This window comes from Colius striatus, chromosome 18, assembly GCF_028858725.1.
Source record: "Colius striatus isolate bColStr4 chromosome 18, bColStr4.1.hap1, whole genome shotgun sequence".
NCBI lineage: Eukaryota > Metazoa > Chordata > Aves > Coliiformes > Coliidae > Colius > Colius striatus.
The window spans coordinates 10,014,208-10,039,012 of NC_084776.1; the positions used below are offsets into that span (position 1 = coordinate 10,014,208).

General features: G+C 55.2%; 1 protein-coding gene across 5 annotated transcripts; it reads right to left on the minus strand.

Annotated features, from left to right (window-relative positions):
- Positions 1-6,932, minus strand: LOC133627171 (glutamine-rich protein 2-like). Of its 5 annotated transcripts, none has more exons than XM_062010829.1 (10): positions 4,771-5,132; positions 4,413-4,502; positions 3,843-3,914; positions 3,537-3,662; positions 2,616-2,840; positions 2,396-2,460; positions 1,739-1,840; positions 1,209-1,335; positions 894-1,095; positions 1-316 (listed from the first exon to the last, which is right to left on the minus strand). In XM_062010829.1, the coding sequence occupies exons 1-10, from the start codon at positions 5,011-5,013 to the stop codon at positions 204-206; spliced, it is 1,365 nt and encodes a 454-aa protein (XP_061866813.1). In that variant the 5' UTR covers positions 5,014-5,132; the 3' UTR covers positions 1-203. The 5 variants fall into 5 exon arrangements, with proteins under 5 accessions (XP_061866813.1, XP_061866815.1, XP_061866817.1 ...); XM_062010832.1 differs by lacking the exon at positions 4,771-5,132 and adding an exon at positions 6,484-6,932 and having other exon boundaries at positions 2-316; XM_062010831.1 differs by lacking the exon at positions 894-1,095.
- Between the last annotated feature and the right edge of the window lie 17,873 nt (positions 6,933-24,805).

A 24,805-nucleotide genomic window follows, 5' to 3' on the forward strand; every position in this document is an offset into this window, starting at 1 on the left:
AGCCCAAGCACACACTGTCACCACAGGCTCAGCTTAATCAAAGGTCTGAGGCTCTCAGGAAAGGCAGCTTTCCCACTGCCCCCTGCCCAGGCCCTGCCCAGCTGAAAGCCAAAGCCCACGTACTTTGGTACTGTGCCTTTTCAAGGGCTTTTGCATTTACTGTGGGCCAGGCCAGCTCTAAGCCCGTCTATGACAGCGAAGGACTATAATAAAAACACCGTCCACACGTCAAAACTTGAAGTGGGTCGGGAAGATGGAACTCCATGAACATGGTTAAAGATTCTCTTTGGAGAAACTTGACAGGCTTGGGTAAAATCTGAAAGACCAACAAGAAATGTTTCAGCCGCTGCTCCAGTTGCAGGTATCAGAAAAATGGCATCTTTTTATTGAAGGCAGGAAAAGCTTTCTCTCTTCTAAGACGTTGCTACTACTACTACTTCAGCATGGGCTGCCCACTGTCCCTCATTGCCTCTGTCTGTCCCTGCTCGCTCGCCTGCTCGGGACCTGTGAGGGATGTAGGAGGTTGGACAGGGCCGCCCAGTCGTGCTCAGACACCGGCGTGCTGGGTCTCTCCAAAGAGGTGTGGAGCTCTGGAAGGAGCCGCTGTGCCCGGGTCTGCTGGCCATGGGATGAAGTCAGCCTGTGCTCTGGTGACATGCCAGTGCCTGAGGACGAGGAGCAGGGGTGAGCAGGGACACGTCCTGGGCAGAGACACCCAGAAACGGGGTCTTGCCCCCCGCCATGATGCAGAACGGCTGTTGTCCCACCCTGACCAGGACCAGCCCACACGTCACTCTGGCTGCAACACGGGGACTCGTTGCCCCATCCGCCAGCCCTCCCCCTCCATCCTGCTTCCAGCCCTCCCCGTTGCTGGGCCCCCCCAGGGGCTGTACCTGTCACACAGAGCGAGGAGACGTAGTTCTGGGGCCGGGAGAGCAGCCGTCCGCTGTCCCAGCTGTGCTGCTGCCTCAGGGGCTGCGTGGCCGCGTCCCTGCCCACGTGTGCCCTGGCCGTGCCCTGCGTGCCCGCGGGCGGCTGCGCGTCCAGCCGGCCCCTGTAGACGCGGCCGTCGGTGCCCACCAGCGGCACCTCGTCCTGCGGGAAGGAGAGAGAGCCGGGCTGAGGCACGGGGCCAGCGCAGTGCCCCCGCCCCGGGGAAACCTCCCGGCCTCCGTCGCCCCCCACCCCCCGCCCTCCCCCGGCCCTACCTCGGTGTTCCATGGGGCGCGGCGCTGCAGCCGGGGCAGTTGTGGGGGGTGCAGCGACTGGGTGACGGTGTGTCGGCCGCCGCACTGCCGCGGCACACGGGGGTACCTGTGCTCGGCCGCCGGCTCCCTGTGGGACGGGACACGGGGATACTCAGCGCCGGGCCCCGGGGCGCCCCGTGCTGCCCCTGCTACGGCAGGACCGGGCCGGGGTGCTCCTGGGGTTCGCCCGTTCTGGCCCGCCCGGCCGCTGCGAGAGACCCGACAAAACCCCCCTCCCGCCGAGGGCTGAGGTCAGGCTGAGACCAGATGCAACTCGTCACACGTGGCTCCGACGCCACTGAGCCACGGACCTGGGCCAGACGAGGCAGCCCAGGGGGCTGGAAAACCTCACAGACCAGGGGCAACCTCAGCGGACCCTCCGATTCATCTCATCCCCTGCCCCTCCTGGAGCCCCCGCACCCCGACAACCCCCGGACCGGGCAGAGCCCACTCTGCGCCCCAGGGACCGGGATGAGACCCCGAGTGCCTACCTGCGGCCGTGCTGCTGTGTGTGCTCGGGCTCGGGGGTAGTACTGGGATGCCTGCGGGGGCCAGGGGGCAGCGGCGTCCCGGAGGGGATGGTCACGATGTGCCTGGGGAGGGCAGGAGCTGCGGGTGGGTGACAGAGCACAAACAACCCTCCCCGGCTCGGGGCGGCACCCCAAACCCCGCATGCTCGTAGTCCCACGCAACCCCCTGCACACTGCCCCTGGGAAGGGGTCCCCGTGCCCCTACCAGGGACAGGGCTGCAGGGCAGCTCGGCAGGGCAGACCCCCGGGTACACACCTCCCTGTCCCGTCCCCCCGCAAAGCCCCCGATGCGCCTATTCACGGGCGGGGCACCGGCGTGTTGTAGAGCCGGTCACAGGACAGACAGTGGAAATGACCCGTGAGCTGCCTGGGGAGGAGAAAAGGGCCTGCTGAGCTGCGGGGGGCAGCAACGTCTCACCCACAGCCCGCTTTGGTTTGGGAGGGCTCTGCCCTGCAGGTACCGTATCCCTGTGCCTCCTTCACATGGGAACCTGCTGCTGCTGGGGCGCCGGCCACCTTGTGCCAGTGTCGGGGGCCCACGTAGGCACCGGCCGGGGCACTGCCGGAGGGAAGGGGCAGCGCTGTCCCCAGAGCCAGCGCCGGCCCCAGCGCACTCACTTGCTCATGCCCGCGGCGGCATTCTCCTCCATCCCTGGTTGGAGCTCCAGGTCCCCACGGTCCAGCTGCGGAGGGACACACACCCTCAGGCAGCTGCCCCGGGCCAGGACAGGGCAGGCCCCGGGGACAAACCGGGAGCGGGGATCCTCAGAGGGAGCTGCCTGGGGCTGAGGAGCCTGGAGATGCCAGTTCAGCACAGCAGGCATGAGCCACTTCTCACCTTGGACTGCAGCGCAGCAGAGAGGTGTCTGAGCTGCCCCAGCTGGCGCAGAGCCTTCTCCGCCTCTGTGTAGTGCTCGGGGATGCTGCTGGAGGCTGAGGACGTGGCACTGATGTTGGTCTGCCCTGAGGGAGAACCTGCCCTCCTCTCAGCAGTCACTGGTGCTTCCTGCATCTTATCCAGAGCGGGGGACTTGGCCGGGGCAGACCGGCTCCCAGCGCTCTCCTGGGAGAAGCCAGCAAAGAGGAGCAGGTTTATGTGTGGAACTGCAGCAGTAAGGGCAAGGGCTGTCCCCATGGGGACATGCTGTCCCCAGTGCCCAGATCCTGCTCCCAAACCCCCCGGGCTCACGATGACAAACTCAATCTACCCCATGAGATCCCAAAGGCCAAGCGCCCACCCCATGGAGCCCTTTGGAGCCACAGCCCCCCAGCCCCTCCCCAGCCCCCTCAGCTCTCTGGCTGCACCCGTGCCTGAAGAATATTTTCAGCAGCCCATGCAGGGGAGCAGCAAACATCCAACTGAGGGCACCTGCTACAAACCCCAGGCATTGTTTCCTCTAGCAACGGGCTCCAGATCTCCAGGTCTGCTGGAACAGACCCACTTCCCAGCCCAATGGGCCGGGCCTGATTTGCAGGAGCAGCAGCCTCAGGTGGGATTTGGAAACCACCTCACAGTGCAACATGCGGGAGTTCAGCCCCCAAACCGCTCTGTTCCCTCCTGCCAGCCCCAAGGGATTTGGACACTCGCTTGCCCCACAGAGGGGCTGTTGCAGGCTGCCCAGAGCACAGCAGAGAGAAAAGATCCCCATCTGTGTGGCGGGCCAGACAAGGAGCTGCCCTGGCTCTGCCCACACCAGGTCCTGCCTCACAGGGGGATATGCAGGGCAGGGAAGTGCAGCCCAGATGCCTCAGCACTCACCACCTCTTGGCCTCCTCCTCCTCTTGTCGTGCTGCCCACTAGGCAGTCGTCCAGTGCCTTCCACTGCACCATGTCCTTCACCTTGTCCGGCCTCGGATAGAGGCTCAACACTTCCTTCAGCCTTTCCTGGGGAAGGAAGGGATCGAGGGGTCAGCCTGTAGCCCCCAGAAGTCATCCCAGCACTATGTAGCTGGGAGCAGGATGGGACCCACAGGAGTGCTGAGCCCGCAGCACTGCTGGGGACCATGCCCTGATGCCGAAGGATGGGCTGTACTGGTTCCCCTCCCTGGGTGCTCGTGGCCGTACCAGATCGCTGGTCAAAGCTGTTATCTGGTCGTGGATGCCTCTGAGAGAGCTGGCAGCACTTTGAACGTTCTCCTGGAGTGAGGGGAGAAGAAGGGACAGCAGTCAGCATATGGCAGCATTTACGAGGAGCATCCACAAACGAACTTGGGCACAGAGAGGAGGACGCTGGGCCAGGCTGTGCTTGAGGGCCAGCGCTGTATTACACAGCTACATATTTGTTTTCCTCTCCCTCCCAGCACCCATGGGAGGATTTTTCCAGTGGTTACTTAACTTTGAAAGTGCCTCAGCATTGCTTTGTTTGACACACACACTTAGCTCTTTAGCAGCGGCCCCCCTGCAGTGCCCATTTCTGCCCTCGCCAGGCAGCACTGGCAGGAGGCGGCGAGGGGGGGTTTGGGGGCTCCAGGGGAGCTGCCCCCTTGGGACACACGTCTGGCTCTGCTTTGCTGGTGCCCTTCCCGTGGGGCGAGCCCCAGGGCTGTGGGGCAGGGAGGGGGAGGGAGGGCACGGGCCGAGGGGCAGGGAGAGGGGAGGGCCCAGTGGCCACCCGGGGCAGCGGCAGCAGCTCACCTGCAGCGCCCGGATCTCCTCGCCCATGCGGGACTGCGCCGCCTGTATCCCGCCGATCTGCGTGAGCACATCCTGGGACAGAGCCACGGCCTGGGAGAAGGGGGTTGGTGGGGTCAGCCCCAAGGGAGGGTCCCGCCGAGCCCCTCGGCCCTGCCCCGGGGCAGCTGCTGCGCTCCCGCAGGCAGCAGGGCCGGCTCCAGCCCTGCCTGCGCCCGGCCCCAGGCGCTGGAGGGACCCCCGGGGCGAGGAGCCGCTGCCGAGGGCCGGGGCCGGGCCCTGCCCGAGGAGGGAGGGCGAGCTCCCCGCTGCCAGGGGCTGGCTCGTCAGGGAGCAGCCAGGGAGCGGGACCAGCCTCTACCTTGGAAATGCTGCTTTCGTTGGCTTCCACTCTCTCTCTCAGCTGCTGCACCTCCGCAGCCAGCGAGGCCACACAGATGCCAAGGGCCGTCCCCTCCATCGGGGCCTCGGCCGGTGCGTCCCGCAGGCCCAGGTGTCCCAGCATGGCATCCAGCACCCTGTGCAGGAGCTGAGAGGAAATGCCTTTGTCCTCAGGAATCCCGAGGGCCCTGTCCAGCAGCTGGGAGAGGCTGAGTATGGCCATGGCAGCAGCTAGCTTGCCACGTCTTCCTCCTTCTCCTCCTCACCACTGAATGCAACTCTGTGTTCAGGGGGTGACACAAGTCCCCTACTGCCGGGTGACGCTCTGCTCCCGGCCTGAGGAATGGGCTTTATGATGTCACACGCAGCCAGGGTGATTCCGTAAAGGGCGCGTGCCAGGAGGATGGAGCCAGGCTGTCCTCAGCGGTCTCCAATGAGGGGACAAGGGGCAACGGGTACAAGCTGGAACATGAGAGGTTCCAAAGAAACCCAAGGAAAAACTTGTTCCCTGTTGAGGGGAGGGAGCACTGGAAGGGGCTGCCCAGACGGGCTGTGGAGTCTCTGGGGGAAAATGGGACAAGTCGAATTCAGGCATTAAACCCAAAGCAAATCCATCTCTGTGCGTATGTTGATCTTCCACGCCGAGAGGGTTGAATTCAAAGAGGGAGCAGAGAGATGAAGAGATGGGATCAAAACAGTCTGGGGGAGGCGCTGGGGGAAGGTTCCGACGGGCAGCGCCGCGACCCCACAGGAGACAGAGCCCACGGGACCCACACACACGCCAAACACAACCGCACGGTCGACCACCGAACGCGCCCCGCGCCCCTCGTCCCACGCTTTATAGCTCCGCCCCGGCGCATGCGCTGTGCGGCCTCTGGAAGCTGCTGGAAAGCGCTGGAAGGCCCGAGCCCGGGCCCCGGCCCCGAACCCACCGCGCCCGGGGCCCGCGCGGGGCCGCTGTGTGCTCGGACCGCTGCGCGCCCGCTCCGGGGCAACGGCGGCCCCCACAGGCGGAGCCCGGCCAGAAGCTTCCCCTGCAGCTGCCGGGGCCGGCGCCGGCCAGCGCTGACACGGCCCCGCAGCGGCCCAGGCCCGGCCCCGCGGTGACTGAGGGAACGCCTCTCTCGGGAACGTGCTGGAGAAGCCGCTGCTGCCTGTGTGCCGGCAGGGGCTGCAGGAGTCCTTCCCACCGCCGTTGAAACCTGTGTGCCGAGCCCAAGCAGCAGAAGCTGCCTGCCCTGCAGAGCCATGGGGGAAGCCAATGGGCCTGGGTGCCGCCCCGGGGAAGGCACACGCCGCTCTGTGGGCACTGACATGCAGAAATGGCACTTCAGGACCCTTCCCCTGGGCTGGCTGAGAGAGGATGGGCTCGTTGGCAGGGCAGAGCTGCAAATGAGAAAGGGCAGAGGGGTCTCCCAGCCGGGGCACGGGGAGCCCTTGGCTTTGCAGGGAGCAGGGAGGGCTGGCAGGGGAGGCAGGTGGAAAAGGCCACGTCACGTTTCCTTGGGAACTTGGCTTTGTCTCAAAAAAACCCCGAACAAACCAGCCGCTGGCTGCAACACGGGGACTCGTTGCCCCATCCGCCAGCCCTCCCCCTCCATCCTGCTTCCAGCCCTCCCCGTTGGATCCCCTCCTCCTCTTGGATCATGCCACGTGCTAACACCAGTCTGAGTATGTAGAAAGTAGACCTGACCCTGCTGAGTCGTCCTTTGCTCATCTCCCTCGGGTAAATCAGGAGGAGTGTGCAAGTGTGTCCTGCTCATGTAATTTCTGTGCCTCTGCGACCTGACTCTCCTCTCTGACAGCCGGGGATCTGACGTCTGCCCGCAAGTTGCACCGTTCGTCCCTGTAATCGGAGTGTTCTCATCCACAAAACAGCTCAGGGGTCTGCCTGGACTGGAGTATTCTGATGCTGGCCGTGTTGGTCGCTCCCACTGAGTTGTTCGTATAATGTGATTTAAATACTGGATCCTTCCAGAAGCAGTCCTCCGCTCCTCCCACCCATCTGGTAAATCATTATCAAATAACCGACTGCAATCCACGACTTGTCCTCCTGTGCCTATTTGGTCTCTGGACTGAAGGCTTACTACTATCTGTCCTCTAACAGTATCATTGTCGTTTGGACCAAGCTTGCACAGATCCAGTCTCTGAAAACCAGTGTCTTTAAGGCGGTTGATTGTATCTGAAAGAAGTCTCACACAACCCAGAAAACCAGCTCCCTGTTTTTTATGAATTTTCTTGTGATTCCACACACTGATTGTAATTGAATCCGACTTCCCAATATATAGGTCATAATGCTGATTCCATCTTGGATCAAGTGTATTCTTCACAGTATCTGTAGAATGGCATTGGCCAGAAATGGGACAAGTCGAATTCAGGCATTTACTGTGGGCCAGGCCAGCTCTAAGCCCGTCTATGACAGCGAAGGACTATAATAAAAACACCGTCCACACGTCAAAACTTGAAGTGGGTCGGGAAGATGGAACTCCATGAACATGGTTAAAGATTCTCTTTGGAGAAACTTGACAGGCTTGGGTAAAATCTGAAAGACCAACAAGAAATGTTTCAGCCGCTGCTCCAGTTGCAGGTATCAGAAAAATGGCATCTTTTTATTGAAGGCAGGAAAAGCTTTCTCTCTTCTAAGACGTTGCTACTACTACTACTTCAGCATGGGCTGCCCACTGTCCCTCATTGCCTCTGTCTGTCCCTGCTCGCTCGCCTGCTCGGGACCTGTGAGGGATGTAGGAGGTTGGACAGGGCCGCCCAGTCCTGCTCAGACACCGGCGTGCTGGGTCTCTCCAAAGAGGTGTGGAGCTCTGGAAGGAGCCGCTGTGCCCGGGTCTGCTGGCCATGGGATGAAGTCAGCCTGTGCTCTGGTGACATGCCAGTGCCTGAGGACGAGGAGCAGGGGTGAGCAGGGACACGTCCTGGGCAGAGACACCCAGAAACGGGGTCTTGCCCCCCCCACCATGATGCAGAACGGCTGTTGTCCCACCCTGACCAGGACCAGCCCACACGTCACTCTGGCTGCAACACGGGGACTCGTTGCCCCATCCGCCAGCCCTCCCCCTCCATCCTGCTTTCAGCCCTCCCCGTTGGATTCCCTCCTCCTCTTGGATCATGCCATGTGCTAACACCAGTCTGAGTATGTAGAAAGTAGACCTGACCCTGCTGAGTCGTCCTTTGCTCATCTCCCTCGGGTAAATCAGGAGGAGTGTGCAAGTGTGTCCTGCTCATGTAATTTCTGTGCCTCTGCGACCTGACTCTCCTCTCTGACAGCCGGGGATCTGACGTCTGCCCGCAAGTTGCACCGTTCGTCCCTGTAATCGGAGTGTTCTCATCCACAAAACAGCTCAGGGGTCTGCCTGGACTGGAGTATTCTGATGCTGGCCGTGTTGGTCGCTCCCACTGAGTTGTTCGTATAATGTGATTTAAATACTGGATCCTTCCAGAAGCAGTCCTCCGCTCCTCCCACCCATCTGGTAAATCATTATCAAATAACCGACTGCAATCCACGACTTGTCCTCCTGTGCCTATTTGGTCTCTGGACTGAAGGCTTACTACTATCTGTCCTCTAACAGTATCATTGTCGTTTGGACCAAGCTTGCACAGATCCAGTCTCTGAAAACCAGTGTCTTTAAGGCGGTTGATTGTATCTGAAAGAAGTCTCACACAACCCAGAAAACCAGCTCCCTGTTTTTTATGAATTTTCTTGTGGTTCCACACACTGATTGTAATTGAATCCGACTTCCCAATATATAGGTCATAATGCTGATTCCATCTTGGATCAAGTGTATTCTTCACAGTATCTGTAGAATGGCATTGGCCAGAAATGGGACAAGTCGAATTCAGGCATTTACTGTGGGCCAGGCCAGCTCTAAGCCCGTCTATGACAGCGAAGGACTATAATAAAAACACCGTCCACACGTCAAAACTTGAAGTGGGTCGGGAAGATGGAACTCCATGAACATGGTTAAAGATTCTCTTTGGAGAAACTTGACAGGCTTGGGTAAAATCTGAAAGACCAACAAGAAATGTTTCAGCCGCTGCTCCAGTTGCAGGTATCAGAAAAATGGCATCTTTTTATTGAAGGCAGGAAAAGCTTTCTCTCTTCTAAGACGTTGCTACTACTACTACTTCAGCATGGGCTGCCCACTGTCCCTCATTGCCTCTGTCTGTCCCTGCTCGCTCGCCTGCTCGGGACCTGTGAGGGATGTAGGAGGTTGGACAGGGCCGCCCAGTCCTGCTCAGACACCGGCGTGCTGGGTCTCTCCAAAGAGGTGTGGAGCTCTGGAAGGAGCCGCTGTGCCCGGGTCTGCTGGCCATGGGATGAAGTCAGCCTGTGCTCTGGTGACATGCCAGTGCCTGAGGACGAGGAGCAGGGGTGAGCAGGGACACGTCCTGGGAAGAGACACCCAGAAACGGGGTCTTGCCCCCCGCCATGATGCAGAACGGCTGTTGTCCCACCCTGACCAGGACCAGCCCACACGTCACTCTGGCTGCAACACGGGGACTCGTTGCCCCATCCGCCAGCCCTCCCCCTCCATCCTGCTTCCAGCCCTCCCCGTTGGATCCCCTCCTCCTCTTGGATCATGCCATGTGCTAACACCAGTCTGAGTATGTAGAAAGTAGACCTGACCCTGCTGAGTCGTCCTTTGCTCATCTCCCTCGGGTAAATCAGGAGGAGTGTGCAAGTGTGTCCTGCTCATGTAATTTCTGTGCCTCTGCGACCTGACTCTCCTCTCTGACAGCCGGGGATCTGACGTCTGCCCGCAAGTTGCACCGTTCGTCCCTGTAATCGGAGTGTTCTCATCCACAAAACAGCTCAGGGGTCTGCCTGGACTGGAGTATTCTGATGCTGGCCGTGTTGGTCGCTCCCACTGAGTTGTTCGTATAATGTGATTTAAATACTGGATCCTTCCAGAAGCAGTCCTCCGCTCCTCCCACCCATCTGGTAAATCATTATCAAATAACCGACTGCAATCCACGACTTGTCCTCCTGTGCCTATTTGGTCTCTGGACTGAAGGCTTACTACTATCTGTCCTCTAACAGTATCATTGTCGTTTGGACCAAGCTTGCACAGATCCAGTCTCTGAAAACCAGTGTCTTTAAGGCGGTTGATTGTATCTGAAAGAAGTCTCACACAACCCAGAAAACCAGCTCCCTGTTTTTTATGAATTTTCTTGTGGTTCCACACACTGATTGTAATTGAATCCGACTTCCCAATATATAGGTCATAATGCTGATTCCATCTTGGATCAAGTGTATTCTTCACAGTATCTGTAGAATGGCATTGGCCAGAAATGGGACAAGTCGAATTCAGGCATTTACTGTGGGCCAGGCCAGCTCTAAGCCCGTCTATGACAGCGAAGGACTATAATAAAAACACCGTCCACACGTCAAAACTTGAAGTGGGTCGGGAAGATGGAACTCCATGAACATGGTTAAAGATTCTCTTTGGAGAAACTTGACAGGCTTGGGTAAAATCTGAAAGACCAACAAGAAATGTTTCAGCCGCTGCTCCAGTTGCAGGTATCAGAAAAATGGCATCTTTTTATTGAAGGCAGGAAAAGCTTTCTCTCTTCTAAGACGTTGCTACTACTACTACTTCAGCATGGGCTGCCCACTGTCCCTCATTGCCTCTGTCTGTCCCTGCTCGCTCGCCTGCTCGGGACCTGTGAGGGATGTAGGAGGTTGGACAGGGCCGCCCAGTCCTGCTCAGACACCGGCGTGCTGGGTCTCTCCAAAGAGGTGTGGAGCTCTGGAAGGAGCCGCTGTGCCCGGGTCTGCTGGCCATGGGATGAAGTCAGCCTGTGCTCTGGTGACATGCCAGTGCCTGAGGACGAGGAGCAGGGGTGAGCAGGGACACGTCCTGGGCAGAGACACCCAGAAACGGGGTCTTGCCCCCCGCCATGATGCAGAACGGCTGTTGTCCCACCCTGACCAGGACCAGCCCACACGTCACTCTGGCTGCAACACGGGGACTCGTTGCCCCATCCGCCAGCCCTCCCCCTCCATCCTGCTTCCAGCCCTCCCCGTTGGATCCCCTCCTCCTCTTGGATCATGCCACGTGCTAACACCAGTCTGAGTATGTAGAAAGTAGACCTGACCCTGCTGAGTCGTCCTTTGCTCATCTCCCTCGGGTAAATCAGGAGGAGTGTGCAAGTGTGTCCTGCTCATGTAATTTCTGTGCCTCTGCGACCTGACTCTCCTCTCTGACAGCCGGGGATCTGACGTCTGCCCGCAAGTTGCACCGTTCGTCCCTGTAATCGGAGTGTTCTCATCCACAAAACAGCTCAGGGGTCTGCCTGGACTGGAGTATTCTGATGCTGGCCGTGTTGGTCGCTCCCACTGAGTTGTTCGTATAATGTGATTTAAATACTGGATCCTTCCAGAAGCAGTCCTCCGCTCCTCCCACCCATCTGGTAAATCATTATCAAATAACCGACTGCAATCCACGACTTGTCCTCCTGTGCCTATTTGGTCTCTGGACTGAAGGCTTACTACTATCTGTCCTCTAACAGTATCATTGTCGTTTGGACCAAGCTTGCACAGATCCAGTCTCTGAAAACCAGTGTCTTTAAGGCGGTTGATTGTATCTGAAAGAAGTCTCACACAACCCAGAAAACCAGCTCCCTGTTTTTTATGAATTTTCTTGTGGTTCCACACACTGATTGTAATTGAATCCGACTTCCCAATATATAGGTCATAATGCTGATTCCATCTTGGATCAAGTGTATTCTTCACAGTATCTGTAGAATGGCATTGGCCAGAAATGGGACAAGTCGAATTCAGGCATTTACTGTGGGCCAGGCCAGCTCTAAGCCCGTCTATGACAGCGAAGGACTATAATAAAAACACCGTCCACACGTCAAAACTTGAAGTGGGTCGGGAAGATGGAACTCCATGAACATGGTTAAAGATTCTCTTTGGAGAAACTTGACAGGCTTGGGTAAAATCTGAAAGACCAACAAGAAATGTTTCAGCCGCTGCTCCAGTTGCAGGTATCAGAAAAATGGCATCTTTTTATTGAAGGCAGGAAAAGCTTTCTCTCTTCTAAGACGTTGCTACTACTACTACTTCAGCATGGGCTGCCCACTGTCCCTCATTGCCTCTGTCTGTCCCTGCTCGCTCGCCTGCTCGGGACCTGTGAGGGATGTAGGAGGTTGGACAGGGCCGCCCAGTCCTGCTCAGACACCGGCGTGCTGGGTCTCTCCAAAGAGGTGTGGAGCTCTGGAAGGAGCCGCTGTGCCCGGGTCTGCTGGCCATGGAATGAAGTCAGCCTGTGCTCTGGTGACATGCCAGTGCCTGAGGACGAGGAGCAGGGGTGAGCAGGGACACGTCCTGGGCAGAGACACCCAGAAACGGGGTCTTGCCCCCCGCCATGATGCAGAACGGCTGTTGTCCCACCCTGACCAGGACCAGCCCACACGTCACTCTGGCTGCAACACGGGGACTCGTTGCCCCATCCGCCAGCCCTCCCCCTCCATCCTGCTTCCAGCCCTCCCCGTTGGATTCCCTCCTCCTCTTGGATCATGCCACGTGCTAACACCAGTCTGAGTATGTAGAAAGTAGACCTGACCCTGCTGAGTCGTCCTTTGCTCATCTCCCTCGGGTAAATCAGGAGGAGTGTGCAAGTGTGTCCTGCTCATGTAATTTCTGTGCCTCTGCGACCTGACTCTCCTCTCTGACAGCCGGGGATCTGACGTCTGCCCGCAAGTTGCACCGTTCGTCCCTGTAATCGGAGTGTTCTCATCCACAAAACAGCTCAGGGGTCTGCCTGGACTGGAGTATTCTGATGCTGGCCGTGTTGGTCGCTCCCACTGAGTTGTTCGTATAATGTGATTTAAATACTGGATCCTTCCAGAAGCAGTCCTCCGCTCCTCCCACCCATCTGGTAAATCATTATCAAATAACCGACTGCAATCCACGACTTGTCCTCCTGTGCCTATTTGGTCTCTGGACTGAAGGCTTACTACTATCTGTCCTCTAACAGTATCATTGTCGTTTGGACCAAGCTTGCACAGATCCAGTCTCTGAAAACCAGTGTCTTTAAGGCGGTTGATTGTATCTGAAAGAAGTCTCACACAACCCAGAAAACCAGCTCCCTGTTTTTTATGAATTTTCTTGTGATTCCACACACTGATTGTAATTGAATCCGACTTCCCAATATATAGGTCATAATGCTGATTCCATCTTGGATCAAGTGTATTCTTCACAGTATCTGTAGAATGGCATTGGCCAGAAATGGGACAAGTCGAATTCAGGCATTTACTGTGGGCCAGGCCAGCTCTAAGCCCGTCTATGACAGCGAAGGACTATAATAAAAACACCGTCCACACGTCAAAACTTGAAGTGGGTCGGGAAGATGGAACTCCATGAACATGGTTAAAGATTCTCTTTGGAGAAACTTGACAGGCTTGGGTAAAATCTGAAAGACCAACAAGAAATGTTTCAGCCGCTGCTCCAGTTGCAGGTATCAGAAAAATGGCATCTTTTTATTGAAGGCAGGAAAAGCTTTCTCTCTTCTAAGACGTTGCTACTACTACTACTTCAGCATGGGCTGCCCACTGTCCCTCATTGCCTCTGTCTGTCCCTGCTCGCTCGCCTGCTCGGGACCTGTGAGGGATGTAGGAGGTTGGACAGGGCCGCCCAGTCCTGCTCAGACACCGGCGTGCTGGGTCTCTCCAAAGAGGTGTGGAGCTCTGGAAGGAGCCGCTGTGCCCGGGTCTGCTGGCCATGGGATGAAGTCAGCCTGTGCTCTGGTGACATGCCAGTGCCTGAGGACAAGGAGCAGGGGTGAGCAGGGACACGTCCTGGGCAGAGACACCCAGAAACGGGGTCTTGCCCCCCCCACCATGATGCAGAACGGCTGTTGTCCCACCCTGACCAGGACCAGCCCACACGTCACTCTGGCTGCAACACGGGGACTCGTTGCCCCATCCGCCAGCCCTCCCCCTCCATCCTGCTTCCAGCCCTCCCCGTTGGATTCCCTCCTCCTCTTGGATCATGCCACGTGCTAACACCAGTCTGAGTATGTAGAAAGTAGACCTGACCCTGCTGAGTCGTCCTTTGCTCATCTCCCTCGGGTAAATCAGGAGGAGTGTGCAAGTGTGTCCTTCTCATGTAATTTCTGTGCCTCTGCGACCTGACTCTCCTCTCTGACAGCCGGGGATCTGACGTCTGCCCGCAAGTTGCACCGTTCGTCCCTGTAATCGGAGTGTTCTCATCCACAAAACAGCTCAGGGGTCTGCCTGGACTGGAGTATTCTGATGCTGGCCGTGTTGGTCGCTCCCACTGAGTTGTTCGTATAATGTGATTTAAATACTGGATCCTTCCAGAAGCAGTCCTCCGCTCCTCCCACCCATCTGGTAAATCATTATCAAATAACCGACTGCAATCCACGACTTGTCCTCCTGTGCCTATTTGGTCTCTGGACTGAAGGCTTACTACTATCTGTCCTCTAACAGTATCATTGTCGTTTGGACCAAGCTTGCACAGATCCAGTCTCTGAAAACCAGTGTCTTTAAGGCGGTTGATTGTATCTGAAAGAAGTCTCACACAACCCAGAAAACCAGCTCCCTGTTTTTTATGAATTTTCTTGTGATTCCACACACTGATTGTAATTGAATCCGACTTCCCAATATATAGGTCATAATGCTGATTCCATCTTGGATCAAGTGTATTCTTCACAGTATCTGTAGAATGGCATTGGCCAGAAATGGGACAAGTCGAATTCAGGCATTTACTGTGGGCCAGGCCAGCTCTAAGCCCGTCTATGACAGCGAAGGACTATAATAAAAACACCGTCCACACGTCAAAACTTGAAGTGGGTCGGGCAGATGGAACTCCATGAACATGGTTAAAGATTCTCTTTGGAGAAACTTGACAGGCTTGGGTAAAATCTGAAAGACCAACAAGAAATGTTTCAGCCGCTGCTCCAGTTGCAGGTATCAGAAAAATGGCATCTTTTTATTGAAGGCAGGAAAAGCTTTCTCTCTTCTAAGACGTTGCTACTACTACTACTTCAGCATGGGCTGCCCACTGTCCCTCATTGCCTCTGTCTGTCCCTGCTCGCTCGCCTGCTCGGGACCTGTGAGGGATGTAGGAGGTTGGACAGGGCCGCCCAGTCCTGCTCAGACACCGGCGTGCTGGGTCTCTCCAAAGAGGTGTGGAGCTCTGGAAGGAGCCGCTGTGCCCGGGTCTGCTGGCCATGGGATGAAGTCAGCCTGTGCTCTGGTGACATGCCAGTGCCTGAGGACGAGGAGCAGGGGTGAGCAGGGACACGTCCTGGGCAGAGACACCCAGAAACGGGGTCTTGCCCCCCCCCCATGATGCAGAACGGCTGTTGTCCCACCCTGACCAGGACCAGCCCACACGTCACTCTGGCTGCAACACGGGGACTCGTTGCCCCATCCGCCAGCCCTCCCCCTCCATCCTGCTTCCAGCCCTCCCCGTTGGATTCCCTCCTCCTCTTGGATCATGCCACGTGCTAACACCAGTCTGAGTATGTAGAAAGTAGACCTGACCCTGCTGAGTCGTCCTTTGCTCATCTCCCTCGGGTAAATCAGGAGGAGTGTGCAAGTGTGTCCTGCTCATGTAATTTCTGTGCCTCTGCGACCTGACTCTCCTCTCTGACAGCCGGGGATCTGACGTCTGCCCGCAAGTTGCACCGTTCGTCCCTGTAATCGGAGTGTTCTCATCCACAAAACAGCTCAGGGGTCTGCCTGGACTGGAGTATTCTGATGCTGGCCGTGTTGGTCGCTCCCACTGAGTTGTTCGTATAATGTGATTTAAATACTGGATCCTTCCAGAAGCAGTCCTCCGCTCCTCCCACCCATCTGGTAAATCATTATCAAATAACCGACTGCAATCCACGACTTGTCCTCCTGTGCCTATTTGGTCTCTGGACTGAAGGCTTACTACTATCTGTCCTCTAACAGTATCATTGTCGTTTGGACCAAGCTTGCACAGATCCAGTCTCTGAAAACCAGTGTCTTTAAGGCGGTTGATTGTATCTGAAAGAAGTCTCACACAACCCAGAAAACCAGCTCCCTGTTTTTTATGAATTTTCTTGTGGTTCCACACACTGATTGTAATTGAATCCGACTTCCCAATATATAGGTCATAATGCTGATTCCATCTTGGATCAAGTGTATTCTTCACAGTATCTGTAGAATGGCATTGGCCAGAAATGGGACAAGTCGAATTCAGGCATTTACTGTGGGCCAGGCCAGCTCTAAGCCCGTCTATGACAGCGAAGGACTATAATAAAAACACCGTCCACACGTCAAAACTTGAAGTGGGTCGGGAAGATGGAACTCCATGAACATGGTTAAAGATTCTCTTTGGAGAAACTTGACAGGCTTGGGTAAAATCTGAAAGACCAACAAGAAATGTTTCAGCCGCTGCTCCAGTTGCAGGTATCAGAAAAATGGCATCTTTTTATTGAAGGCAGGAAAAGCTTTCTCTCTTCTAAGACGTTGCTACTACTACTACTTCAGCATGGGCTGCCCACTGTCCCTCATTGCCTCTGTCTGTCCCTGCTCGCTCGCCTGCTCGGGACCTGTGAGGGATGTAGGAGGTTGGACAGGGCCGCCCAGTCCTGCTCAGACACCGGCGTGCTGGGTCTCTCCAAAGAGGTGTGGAGCTCTGGAAGGAGCCGCTGTGCCCGGGTCTGCTGGCCGTGGGATGAAGTCAGCCTGTGCTCTGGTGACATGCCAGTGCCTGAGGACGAGGAGCAGGGGTGAGCAGGGACACGTCCTGGGCAGAGACACCCAGAAACGGGGTCTTGCCCCCCCCCATTATGCAGAATGGCTGTTGTCCCACCCTGACCAGGACCAGCCCACACGTCACTCTGGCTGCAACACGGGGACTCGTTGCCCCATCCGCCAGCCCTCCCCCTCCATCCTGCTTCCAGCCCTCCCCGTTGGATCCCCTCCTCCTCTTGGATCATGCCATGTGCTAACACCAGTCTGAGTATGTAGAAAGTAGACCTGACCCTGCTGAGTCGTCCTTTGCTCATCTCCCTCGGGTAAATCAGGAGGAGTGTGCAAGTGTGTCCTGCTCATGTAATTTCTGTGCCTCTGCGACCTGACTCTCCTCTCTGACAGCCGGGGATCTGACGTCTGCCCGCAAGTTGCACCGTTCGTCCCTGTAATCGGAGTGTTCTCATCCACAAAACAGCTCAGGGGTCTGCCTGGACTGGAGTATTCTGATGCTGGCCGTGTTGGTCGCTCCCACTGAGTTGTTCGTATAATGTGATTTAAATACTGGATCCTTCCAGAAGCAGTCCTCCGCTCCTCCCACCCATCTGGTAAATCATTATCAAATAACCGACTGCAATCCACGACTTGTCCTCCTGTGCCTATTTGGTCTCTGGACTGAAGGCTTACTACTATCTGTCCTCTAACAGTATCATTGTCGTTTGGACCAAGCTTGCACAGATCCAGTCTCTGAAAACCAGTGTCTTTAAGGCGGTTGATTGTATCTGAAAGAAGTCTCACACAACCCAGAAAACCAGCTCCCTGTTTTTTATGAATTTTCTTGTGATTCCACACACTGATTGTAATTGAATCCGACTTCCCAATATATAGGTCATAATGCTGATTCCATCTTGGATCAAGTGTATTCTTCACAGTATCTGTAGAATGGCATTGGCCAGAAATGGGACAAGTCGAATTCAGGCATTTACTGTGGGCCAGGCCAGCTCTAAGCCCGTCTATGACAGCGAAGGACTATAATAAAAACACCGTCCACACGTCAAAACTTGAAGTGGGTCGGGAAGATGGAACTCCATGAACATGGTTAAAGATTCTCTTTGGAGAAACTTGACAGGCTTGGGTAAAATCTGAAAGACCAACAAGAAATGTTTCAGCCGCTGCTCCAGTTGCAGGTATCAGAAAAATGGCATCTTTTTATTGAAGGCAGGAAAAGCTTTCTCTCTTCTAAGACGTTGCTACTACTACTACTTCAGCATGGGCTGCCCACTGTCCCTCATTGCCTCTGTCTGTCCCTGCTCGCTCGCCTGCTCGGGACCTGTGAGGGATGTAGGAGGTTGGACAGGGCCGCCCAGTCCTGCTCAGACACCGGCGTGCTGGGTCTCTCCAAAGAGGTGTGGAGCTCTGGAAGGAGCCGCTGTGCCCGGGTCTGCTGGCCATGGGATGAAGTCAGCCTGTGCTCTGGTGACATGCCAGTGCCTGAGGACGAGGAGCAGGGGTGAGCAGGGACACGTCCTGGGCAGAGACACCCAGAAACGGGGTCTTGCCCCCCCCCCATGATGCAGAACGGCTGTTGTCCCACCCTGACCAGGACCAGCCCACACGTCACTCTGGCTGCAACACGGGGACTCGTTGCCCCATCCGCCAGCCCTCCCCCTCCATCCTGCTTCCAGCCCTCCCCGTTGGATTCCCTCCTCCTCTTGGATCATGCCACGTGCTAACACCAGTCTGAGTATGTAGAAAGTAGACCTGACCCTGCTGAGTCGTCCTTTGCTCATCTCCCTCGGGTAAATCAGGAGGAGTGTGCAAGTGTGTCCTGCTCATGTAATTTCTGTGCCTCTGCGACCTGACTCTCCTCTCTGACAGCCGGGGATCTGACGTCTGCCCGCAAGTTGCACCGTTCGTCCCTGTAATCGGAGTGTTCTCATCCACAAAACAGCTCAGGGGTCTGCCTGGACTGGAGTATTCTGATGCTGGCCGTGTTGGTCGCTCCCACTGAGTTGTTCGTATAATGTGATTTAAATACTGGATCCTTCCAGAAGCAGTCCTCCGCTCCTCCCACCCATCTGGTAAATCATTATCAAATAACCGACTGCAATCCACGACTTGTCCTCCTGTGCCTATTTGGTCTCTGGACTGAAGGCTTACTACTATCTGTCCTCTAACAGTATCATTGTCGTTTGGACCAAGCTTGCACAGATCCAGTCTCTGAAAACCAGTGTCTTTAAGGCGGTTGATTGTATCTGAAAGGAGTCTCACACAACCCAGAAAACCAGCTCCCTGTTTTTTATGAATTTTCTTGTGATTCCACACACTGATTGTAATTGAATCCGACTTCCCAATATATAGGTCATAATGCTGATTCCATCTTGGATCAAGTGTATTCTTCACAGTATCTGTAGAATGGCATTGGCCAGAAATGGGACAAGTCGAATTCAGGCATTTACTGTGGGCCAGGCCAGCTCTAAGCCCGTCTATGACAGCGAAGGACTATAATAAAAACACCGTCCACACGTCAAAACTTGAAGTGGGTCGGGAAGATGGAACTCCATGAACATGGTTAAAGATTCTCTTTGGAGAAACTTGACAGGCTTGGGTAAAATCTGAAAGACCAACAAGAAATGTTTCAGCCGCTGCTCCAGTTGCAGGTATCAGAAAAATGGCATCTTTTTATTGAAGGCAGGAAAAGCTTTCTCTCTTCTAAGACGTTGCTACTACTACTACTTCAGCATGGGCTGCCCACTGTCCCTCATTGCCTCTGTCTGTCCCTGCTCGCTCGCCTGCTCGGGACCTGTGAGGGATGTAGGAGGTTGGACAGGGCCGCCCAGTCCTGCTCAGACACCGGCGTGCTGGGTCTCTCCAAAGAGGTGTGGAGCTCTGGAAGGAGCCGCTGTGCCCGGGTCTGCTGGCCATGGGATGAAGTCAGCCTGTGCTCTGGTGACATGCCAGTGCCTGAGGACGAGGAGCAGGGGTGAGCAGGGACACGTCCTGGGCAGAGACACCCAGAAACGGGGTCTTGCCCCCCGCCATGATGCAGAACGGCTGTTGTCCCACCCTGACCAGGACCAGCCCACACGTCACTCTGGCTGCAACACGGGGACTCGTTGCCCCATCCGCCAGCCCTCCCCCTCCATCCTGCTTCCAGCCCTCCCCGTTGGATCCCCTCCTCCTCTTGGATCATGCCACGTGCTAACACCAGTCTGAGTATGTAGAAAGTAGACCTGACCCTGCTGAGTCGTCCTTTGCTCATCTCCCTCGGGTAAATCAGGAGGAGTGTGCAAGTGTGTCCTGCTCATGTAATTTCTGTGCCTCTGCGACCTGACTCTCCTCTCTGACAGCCGGGGATCTGACGTCTGCCCGCAAGTTGCACCGTTCGTCCCTGTAATCGGAGTGTTCTCATCCACAAAACAGCTCAGGGGTCTGCCTGGACTGGAGTATTCTGATGCTGGCCGTGTTGGTCGCTCCCACTGAGTTGTTCGTATAATGTGATTTAAATACTGGATCCTTCCAGAAGCAGTCCTCCGCTCCTCCCACCCATCTGGTAAATCATTATCAAATAACCGACTGCAATCCACGACTTGTCCTCCTGTGCCTATTTGGTCTCTGGACTGAAGGCTTACTACTATCTGTCCTCTAACAGTATCATTGTCGTTTGGACCAAGCTTGCACAGATCCAGTCTCTGAAAACCAGTGTCTTTAAGGCGGTTGATTGTATCTGAAAGGAGTCTCACACAACCCAGAAAACCAGCTCCCTGTTTTTTATGAATTTTCTTGTGATTCCACACACTGATTGTAATTGAATCCGACTTCCCAATATATAGGTCATAATGCTGATTCCATCTTGGATCAAGTGTATTCTTCACAGTATCTGTAGAATGGCATTGGCCAGAAATGGGACAAGTCGAATTCAGACATTTACTGTGGGCCAGGCCAGCTCTAAGCCCGTCTATGACAGCAAAGGACTATAATAAAAACACCGTCCACACGTCAAAACTTGAAGTGGGTCGGGCAGATGGAACTCCATGAACATGGTTAAAGATTCTCTTTGGAGAAACTTGACAGGCTTGGGTAAAATCTGAAAGACCAACAAGAAATGTTTCAGCCGCTGCTCCAGTTGCAGGTATCAGAAAAAAGGCATCTTTTTATTGAAGGCAGGAAAAGCTTTCTCTCTTCTAAGACGTTGCTACTACTACTACTTCAGCATGGGCTGCCCACTGTCCCTCATTGCCTCTGTCTGTCCCTGCTCGCTCGCCTGCTCGGGACCTGTGAGGGATGTAGGAGGTTGGACAGGGCCGCCCAGTCCTGCTCAGACACCGGCGTGCTGGGTCTCTCCAAAGAGGTGTGGAGCTCTGGAAGGAGCCGCTGTGCCCGGGTCTGCTGGCCATGGAATGAAGTCAGCCTGTGCTCTGGTGACATGCCAGTGCCTGAGGACGAGGAGCAGGGGTGAGCAGGGACACGTCCTGGGCAGAGACACCCAGAAACGGGGTCTTGCCCCCCCCCATGATGCAGAACGGCTGTTGTCCCACCCTGACCAGGACCAGCCCACACGTCACTCTGGCTGCAACACGGGGACTCGTTGCCCCATCCGCCAGCCCTCCCCCTCCATCCTGCTTCCAGCCCTCCCCGTTGGATCCCCTCCTCCTCTTGGATCATGCCACGTGCTAACACCAGTCTGAGTATGTAGAAAGTAGACCTGACCCTGCTGAGTCGTCCTTTGCTCATCTCCCTCGGGTAAATCAGGAGGAGTGTGCAAGTGTGTCCTGCTCATGTAATTTCTGTGCCTCTGCGACCTGACTCTCCTCTCTGACAGCCGGGGATCTGACGTCTGCCCGCAAGTTGCACCGTTCGTCCCTGTAATCGGAGTGTTCTCATCCACAAAACAGCTCAGGGGTCTGCCTGGACTGGAGTATTCTGATGCTGGCCGTGTTGGTCGCTCCCACTGAGTTGTTCGTATAATGTGATTTAAATACTGGATCCTTCCAGAAGCAGTCCTCCGCTCCTCCCACCCATCTGGTAAATCATTATCAAATAACCGACTGCAATCCACGACTTGTCCTCCTGTGCCTATTTGGTCTCTGGACTGAAGGCTTACTACTATCTGTCCTCTAACAGTATCATTGTCGTTTGGACCAAGCTTGCACAGATCCAGTCTCTGAAAACCAGTGTCTTTAAGGCGGTTGATTGTATCTGAAAGAAGTCTCACACAACCCAGAAAACCAGCTCCCTGTTTTTTATGAATTTTCTTGTGATTCCACACACTGATTGTAATTGAATCCGACTTCCCAATATATAGGTCATAATGCTGATTCCATCTTGGATCAAGTGTATTCTTCACAGTATCTGTAGAATGGCATTGGCCAGAAATGGGACAAGTCGAATTCAGGCATTTACTGTGGGCCAGGCCAGCTCTAAGCCCGTCTATGACAGCGAAGGACTATAATAAAAACACCGTCCACACGTCAAAACTTGAAGTGGGTCGGGAAGATGGAACTCCATGAACATGGTTAAAGATTCTCTTTGGAGAAACTTGACAGGCTTGGGTAAAATCTGAAAGACCAACAAGAAATGTTTCAGCCGCTGCTCCAGTTGCAGGTATCAGAAAAATGGCATCTTTTTATTGAAGGCAGGAAAAGCTTTCTCTCTTCTAAGACGTTGCTACTACTACTACTTCAGCATGGGCTGCCCACTGTCCCTCATTGCCTCTGTCTGTCCCTGCTCGCTCGCCTGCTCGGGACCTGTGAGGGATGTAGGAGGTTGGACAGGGCCGCCCAGTCCTGCTCAGACACCGGCGTGCTGGGTCTCTCCAAAGAGGTGTGGAGCTCTGGAAGGAGCCGCTGTGCCCGGGTCTGCTGGCCATGGGATGAAGTCAGCCTGTGCTCTGGTGACATGCCAGTGCCTGAGGACGAGGAGCAGGGGTGAGCAGGGACACGTCCTGGGCAGAGACACCCAGAAACGGGGTCTTGCCCCCCCCCCCATGATGCAGAACGGCTGTTGTCCCACCCTGACCAGGACCAGCCCACACGTCACTCTGGCTGCAACACGGGGACTCGTTGCCCCATCCGCCAGCCCTCCCCCTCCATCCTGCTTCCAGCCCTCCCCGTTGGATTCCCTCCTCCTCTTGGATCATGCCACGTGCTAACACCAGTCTGAGTATGTAGAAAGTAGACCTGACCCTGCTGAGTCGTCCTTTGCTCATCTCCCTCGGGTAAATCAGGAGGAGTGTGCAAGTGTGTCCTGCTCATGTAATTTCTGTGCCTCTGCGACCTGACTCTCCTCTCTGACAGCCGGGGATCTGACGTCTGCCCGCAAGTTGCACCGTTCGTCCCTGTAATCGGAGTGTTCTCATCCACAAAACAGCTCAGGGGTCTGCCTGGACTGGAGTATTCTGATGCTGGCCGTGTTGGTCGCTCCCACTGAGTTGTTCGTATAATGTGATTTAAATACTGGATCCTTCCAGAAGCAGTCCTCCGCTCCTCCCACCCATCTGGTAAATCATTATCAAATAACCGACTGCAATCCACGACTTGTCCTCCTGTGCCTATTTGGTCTCTGGACTGAAGGCTTACTACTATCTGTCCTCTAACAGTATCATTGTCGTTTGGACCAAGCTTGCACAGATCCAGTCTCTGAAAACCAGTGTCTTTAAGGCGGTTGATTGTATCTGAAAGAAGTCTCACACAACCCAGAAAACCAGCTCCCTGTTTTTTATGAATTTTCTTGTGATTCCACACACTGATTGTAATTGAATCCGACTTCCCAATATATAGGTCATAATGCTGATTCCATCTTGGATCAAGTGTATTCTTCACAGTATCTGTAGAATGGCATTGGCCAGAAATGGGACAAGTCGAATTCAGGCATTTACTGTGGGCCAGGCCAGCTCTAAGCCCGTCTATGACAGCGAAGGACTATAATAAAAACACCGTCCACACGTCAAAACTTGAAGTGGGTCGGGAAGATGGAACTCCATGAACATGGTTAAAGATTCTCTTTGGAGAAACTTGACAGGCTTGGGTAAAATCTGAAAGACCAACAAGAAATGTTTCAGCCGCTGCTCCAGTTGCAGGTATCAGAAAAATGGCATCTTTTTATTGAAGGCAGGAAAAGCTTTCTCTCTTCTAAGACGTTGCTACTACTACTACTTCAGCATGGGCTGCCCACTGTCCCTCATTGCCTCTGTCTGTCCCTGCTCGCTCGCCTGCTCGGGACCTGTGAGGGATGTAGGAGGTTGGACAGGGCCGCCCAGTCCTGCTCAGACACCGGCGTGCTGGGTCTCTCCAAAGAGGTGTGGAGCTCTGGAAGGAGCCGCTGTGCCCGGGTCTGCTGGCCATGGAATGAAGTCAGCCTGTGCTCTGGTGACATGCCAGTGCCTGAGGACGAGGAGCAGGGGTGAGCAGGGACACGTCCTGGGCAGAGACACCCAGAAACGGGGTCTTGCCCCCCCCCCATGATGCAGAACGGCTGTTGTCCCACCCTGACCAGGACCAGCCCACACGTCACTCTGGCTGCAACACGGGGACTCGTTGCCCCATCCGCCAGCCCTCCCCCTCCATCCTGCTTCCAGCCCTCCCCGTTGGATCCCCTCCTCCTCTTGGATCATGCCACGTGCTAACACCAGTCTGAGTATGTAGAAAGTAGACCTGACCCTGCTGAGTCGTCCTTTGCTCATCTCCCTCGGGTAAATCAGGAGGAGTGTGCAAGTGTGTCCTGCTCATGTAATTTCTGTGCCTCTGCGACCTGACTCTCCTCTCTGACAGCCGGGGATCTGACGTCTGCCCGCAAGTTGCACCGTTCGTCCCTGTAATCGGAGTGTTCTCATCCACAAAACAGCTCAGGGGTCTGCCTGGACTGGAGTATTCTGATGCTGGCCGTGTTGGTCGCTCCCACTGAGTTGTTCGTATAATGTGATTTAAATACTGGATCCTTCCAGAAGCAGTCCTCCGCTCCTCCCACCCATCTGGTAAATCATTATCAAATAACCGACTGCAATCCACGACTTGTCCTCCTGTGCCTATTTGGTCTCTGGACTGAAGGCTTACTACTATCTGTCCTCTAACAGTATCATTGTCGTTTGGACCAAGCTTGCACAGATCCAGTCTCTGAAAACCAGTGTCTTTAAGGCGGTTGATTGTATCTGAAAGGAGTCTCACACAACCCAGAAAACCAGCTCCCTGTTTTTTATGAATTTTCTTGTGATTCCACACACTGATTGTAATTGAATCCGACTTCCCAATATATAGGTCATAATGCTGATTCCATCTTGGATCAAGTGTATTCTTCACAGTATCTGTAGA